At 40.1% G+C, this 6,408-nt stretch overlaps 1 protein-coding gene across 1 annotated transcript; it reads right to left on the reverse strand.

Moving 5' to 3' along the window:
• Nucleotides 1-5,494: 5,494 nt before the first annotated feature.
• On the reverse strand, nucleotides 5,495-6,408 carry LOC128862317 (uncharacterized). Its single transcript, XM_054100875.1, has one exon. It carries the CDS (start codon nucleotides 6,376-6,378, stop codon nucleotides 5,638-5,640), a length of 741 nt encoding a protein of 246 aa, XP_053956850.1. The 5' UTR covers nucleotides 6,379-6,408; the 3' UTR covers nucleotides 5,495-5,637.

Below are 6,408 nucleotides of genomic sequence, written 5' to 3' on the forward strand. Positions count from 1 at the left end.
ACACAAATGGCGATACAGTGTTCAATATTGAATCAATTTATTTTTTCCCCCATTTTTAATTTTTCTTATTTTTTGTTTCCTTTTAATTTATAGGTATTTCTTATATCGAAAATATAAGGTTTTATAACTTGTTTTTGTAGGGAAGTTAGACAACTATACGTAGTTATGGTGGGGTGCCTTTTATATAATATGTCGGGATTAGAGAACAAAAACAAATTTTAATCATCAAAAATCACTTTGTTGGATTTGGCTCATCTTGAAACACCATACAGTCGACTGTAGTTTACTTTCGGGCTCATACGCGTAAATCCATGATTAATCACCTGTCACGATGTCGTAGACGTGTTTCGAAGCCCCGCGATCGTATTTTTTGAGCATTTCCTTCGGCCAATCGACACGAGCCTTTTTTTGAGCGATTGACAAATTGTGTGGGATCCAACGCGAACAAATTTTTTTGGCAGTCAAATGCTTATGCAATATTGAATGTATGCTAGTCCCACTAATGACTAAGATTGTCTCAATCTCACGATAGGTCACATGACGATCTTGCAATATCAGTTCGCGCACAGCATCAATGGTTTTCGGAACAACAACTGATTTTGGACGACCTTCACGAAATTCGTCTTGGAGTGAACTACGACTACGATTGAATTCACCGTACCATCGAAAAACACTGGTCCTTGATGGAGCTTCATCGCCAAAAAATGAATTAAGTTCATCCATGCAATGTTGCTGAGTTAATCCACGTCGAAAGTTGTAAAAAATAATCGCACGAAAATGTTCACGATTTAATTCCATTTTTGGACCGAGATTAATCTTTTAAGTTACTGTAAACAACAAATAGCGCTGGTATTTCAAAACGTTCTGAGTACGTAAAAGCCAAAAATGTCAAACTTTGCGATACAGCTGTCAGTTGCCAGATTGCAACACCAGGGTTGCCAAATCCCGAAATATAAAAGGCGCCACTCGTAATATAGGAAAACAAAGGTAAGCCAAATAGTCGATTTTTCAGCTATTTGCTTGGTCTGAATATTTTCTTTTACTGCGGCTTAAACAACTTAATATATTTTAATCGAATTTAGCAAAGCGCACAAATCGCTTATTTTCTTTTAAGTTCATGGAATATCGCTCCATTCTCTCAAAATTTCAGCACATAAATCGCATCAAATACATTGATGCGTGTAACATCTGGTGCATCATTTAATCGTTGGTAAGTAATCTTCATCTCGAATGATCCACGGTCGTTTTGCGTTTCTTCCAACCAAATACAGGGGGTCTAGCCACAGCAGTGCTGTCTCAGGCTTGAACAAAGGGAAAATATGTAGGAACATCTGGCGAAGAAGATATGCCTGGTGAACTCGGCAAATGTTTTAACACCTAGTGTTGTACTTTTCTGTCATAAAAGCTTGGGCTTATAATGATGAGAAATTAATGTCTCTTATCAATCACCCGTTCTGATCGTTTTTTAGCGAAAGACCGCTTCAAACGCATGAATTATGGTCGGTAAGTAACAGCAGTGCTCCGTAATATATTGTTTTTTAATTATTTATTACTTATTCCAACCTAACTTCTTCATTTATTTGAATGTGTCTCGTATGGGTTCTTCTAAGGGAACATATTTTCCCAATATTTATTTATTTGCTTTAGTTTTTACAAGACATGGATGGTTCCATATGTAGAAGTCTACGTAAGTGGGGAAGTTACTGATCGTCATTCACGTGGGAGTGGCCAGGACGTTTCTTCTGCATATGATTCAAGCAGCTCACAACTACCGGGATTAGCTCAAGTACCCTGGGAAGTGAGCTAACGTGAGAAGACGAAGCATTCCAGGATAGCTGGTAGGGCGCTGGGTTTGGGCCCCGCCACTTAAAAATCCCCCCCAATGAAAACACACACAAAGCTATATTCAATTGGGTGTGAAGAATCTGTGCCTTGTACTACTAATATCACTTTAAATATATTCGCTTGACTTCAACTTTTACCAAATGCCATTTAAAAGTGGGTGATACAATTTCCAAAAATTCGTCTTCCGATTTTACGTAACCAATAATAAGCGGCCGCCGTAGCCGAATGGGTTGGTGCGTGATTACCATTCGGAATTCACAGAGAGGTCGTTGGTTCGAATCTCGGTGAAAGAAAAATTAATAAAAACATTTTTCTAATAGCGGTCGCCCCTCGGCAGGCAATGGCAAACCTCCGAGTGTATTTCTGTCATGAAAAAGCTCCTCATAAAAATATCTGCCGTTCGGAGTCGGCTTGAAACTGTAGGTCGCTCCATTTGTGGAACAACATCAACACGCACACCACAAATAGGAGGAGGAGCTCGGCCAAGCACCTAACAGAAGTGTACGCGCCAATTAATTATTAAAAAAAAATTATTATTATTAATAAGTTGGCAAGCGTTAAATGCCTGAACTCCAAATGTAAAACACCAAACCAATAATAGATAAAGTGCATAATTTCGTGAAAAGAGTTAGGGTCAAGTTTCTCATCCGATTTGTGGTGTATGGCAACAAAAATGGAGAGCACTCTTGCGGTATGTCGCCTCCGAATGACAGATATTGTTTAATAGGAAAAATTTTTATGGCAGAAATATACTAAAATTTTACATAATCTCAATCGGCAGCAGGTAGAGGAATCCTGCGCTAGTCCGAATTTTGTGTCGTGGAGAGTTCATCCACATTCTGGAATGTTAGCACAACGCGGGACTTACCAATGTAGTGACTTTATTTAAAAACATTTTTTTTACATCGCATATCCAAAAACGAAACACTGTACCAAAGTGCAATGTGAGGTGCCACAAAAAAGTGATATGAATTTCATTTGCAAATTTGTAGGCGATAAAAATAAATCATAAACTAAATTTGCCATTGGACGAGTAATCGGTTCACGTGTTCCCAAGTCAAATCCATACCCACACTGGAGGTTACAACGACAGCCAATATGTCTCTAACCAGCCTGAGTTGGCAGGTGGAAAATTGGCATTTGCTCAATATTTTTCTAAATGAAATGTTTACAAAGATTTTCAAAAAAGGAATCCACATTCAATCGCATTTGTTACATAGTTGATACATTGCCAAGTTTTCGCATATAAAAGCATTACAACAAATCAGAGAGCCATAAATTCGCCAGGCAACTTATAAAAGAACGCCACGGTTTGTTTCGCAAAAATGCCAAAACTAATGCTCATAGCCGTCATTTTACTGCTGGCAGTCATTCTAAGTACCGGACAAGATACCACACGCTTAGCGCGACATCGTCATCGCGTGCTACACCACAGATACCCGCAAACGTTCCGCTTTAAACCCGACACTGAGCAAAGCGAGATCCGTCGCAAAGATGGCTTCCGACCATCTGGCTATCGACCATCCCAAACCTTTGAGCTGCCCAGCGAGAACCGTCAGCCATGGGGCACACAAAGCAATAGGAACATGCAGGACAAAGTGCTAACGCAGCAACAGCATCGTCGTCCAGTTGACATTTATGGCTCACCACCGGTCAACTGGCCAATGAGGCCACCTTCGGGGAGACCACAACAGCCCAATCCCCACGACATTTACGGCCCACCAGCCGAGTTGCCTCCCAATACATCCGACGATGACATCCGTGATGGTGGCTTTCGCGCCGATTATGAATATGAGCAATATCCGGAGGAAGACTTTCAGGACTTTCAACAGCCGGGAGTGCAACAGAAACACCAAAAATCGACTGTACAACAATCGCAACAATATGTCGGTGCAACGCCATCGAAGCTAGACGCGCAGCGCAAACAGGAGAAGGAGGATAAAATAGAGAACTTTGAAATTCCGCTGGAGTTTTTGCGTGGGATGCAAACAGTGTAAAATTTCTCATTGAATAAACTTGGTGAAGGCGAAACTGAAAACCGCATTTTGCAAATGAAAGCGATACCAAGGCGGAGATATATAATACATACATATTTTAATATAAAAAATCGGTAACGCTTTTTATAATTGAATCCGTTACGAACGCTAAGAAATTTCGAAAGAAATATTTTCCAAAGGCACGCGGGTGCCCATTTGGTGTCACATTAGAGTCAATATTCATTTAAAAATGTAGAAACACGTACGACTACCAACAACAGCGTCACTAATAATAACCAACAACGCGAACTTAGTATACAAAGAGTAGAAGCATTGAGTAGTTATCTTAATTGTGTATGTATGTGTGCAGTACACCGAGTTTGTACGCTCTCTTTTATTGCTGCATTAATTGATAAATAAAATTAGTGCACGTGTCGATGGTAGCCCAAAAGAGCAACACAATTGTTATTGCACCTCGATAGCATCGGGCATGCAGTGGCGCACAAAAGCACTTCTGTATATCATTCGCTTGCTGGAACAGAGTAGAAATTTTTAATTCGCTATTGTTCCCCAAGTAAAACGTAAAGACACATTTTAGGCGATAGATATACCCTCAATAGATACGAGGCAGTTTTACACAGCATATAAGAGGAGCTACTACAGCGTAGTACACATCAATGCAAGCTCTATCTCTGTCTCTTACTAAATTCTCCACAGAGCTGCACATTTTCGAATTTCTAAAAGACAAAAGCCCGTTGTAATCTACAAAGCTGTATTTGCAAACCCATTTCTAAGTACTAACGACTTTAGTCTGAGATATTCATGTAAGTTTGTTCATTCAATTTTTAAGAGAGAAAAGTTCTTTTGCTGCATATATCACTTCCTTTGTATTTTCTCAACCCTTTTTTTGCTCATTGTGATTTATGTAAAAAAAATTGTTAAAAACCGCTTGACAGAAAAATCGAATAATAAACTATCCTAATAAATGCGCAGGGAAGGAATCAAATGAGTCTACGTAGTCGTAGAGGGAGCAAACACCCATTGAGAGAGGGATTTTGATGCAAAGAATTCATTTATGCGCTGAAATTGAAAATTTATTTTATCAGTGTTGAGATTCTCAGCTTTATATCTAACGATTTGCCGTTACAAGCTGTCGAAGAATATCAAATCAAATTATTAAATTTAAAGGTGAGCCGAGCTGTATATACAGTCAACGGTAAATCAAAGTGCACACCACTTATTGATAAGTTCTGGATAATTATTTATTTATTTTGAAATTTCCACTTTTATAAAAATATACTTCATTCTACAACAAAACCACATAAAGCAAAGTTTCGGACTTTGTATAAAATTAGTAAAAATAAAAATTGGTAGAAAAATTTCGAGTATGCGAGTTCGAAAGTTTGCTTTCTGTGGTTCTTTCTGTGGTATCAACTATATTTTTATAAAAAATGAAATTACAAAACAAATAAATAAACAGTCAGAACTTATCAATAAGTGGTGTACACTTTATTTTGACGCTGACGGTACATACAAATATTTGCGTGCATGCAGTTACATTTGCCCAACGCTCTGTAAAGGACATATCTACATAAATATGTACACACAACATACTACTTTAGATATGAATGGAATGTAAAGACTGGATTTGAATACTTTCAAAATTATCGGTTTATATTTATCAGGCTAAAAAAATCTTTAACAACTTTTCAGTTCTACAGGTATTTAATTGTTAACAATTTTCTATACTACAATCATAACAATAAGAAATCATGTGCTGGATGACGGCAGCCACATCGAAATCCTCCCTATCAGCTTACCACTGCTGCAATTGTCCGGCGGTGTAGTAAAACATTGGCTGTTGGGGAATAATGTATTGTTGTTGCTGTGCAAACTGTTGCAAACGAGCGGGACGAGCTTTGGTCGTTGTCTTGGCTTTGACAATGCGGGCCGATTTGGCTGAGGTGACGCGACCACGGGCAGAAGCTGGAGCGCGCAACTTTGCTGGACGAGCAGATTTGCGTGCGTTAATGCGACGACCGAACACCAAGCGTCCAGATTGAATTTCCTCCTCAGCAGCTTCAGCTTGTTCCTCTTCCTCAGCGACGGTTGTTTCGATTTCCTCAACGGGGGTGATTTCATTCACTGCTGGCACATCCTCAGCCTCTGGTGGCCCATAGGTTAGGTCAGGTTCGTGTTCGCCCTCGGCATCATCAGCGATAGCTACTTCATCAACTTCTTCCTGTTCAAAAGCTGGTTCTTGCTCAGCAGGTAGATCAACATTCACGGATACATTTACATCATCTACAGGCGCAACGGGTACTTCTGGTGCAGCAGCGGCGGCAGCTTCATCGAATGGTATCTCTGGGATCAGTTCCTTGGCGGAGGGGTATGGGGTCACACCAGCTTCTTCGGCGGCCTCCTGGCGTGCCAGGAAACGACTGCGTTGCTTGGAGAGTTGCAAGCGGCCACTGCGACTGCGATAACGTGGCGCTTCAGCGGCGCAGAGTGCGACAGCCATGCAGGCAACGAACAGGATTTGGAAGAAGCGAGACATTTTGATTTGGTTTGTGTTTGACTAAGTTGG

Source organism: Anastrepha ludens, chromosome 4 (assembly GCF_028408465.1).
Source record: "Anastrepha ludens isolate Willacy chromosome 4, idAnaLude1.1, whole genome shotgun sequence".
In the NCBI taxonomy this organism is placed as follows: Eukaryota; Metazoa; Arthropoda; class Insecta; order Diptera; family Tephritidae; genus Anastrepha; species Anastrepha ludens.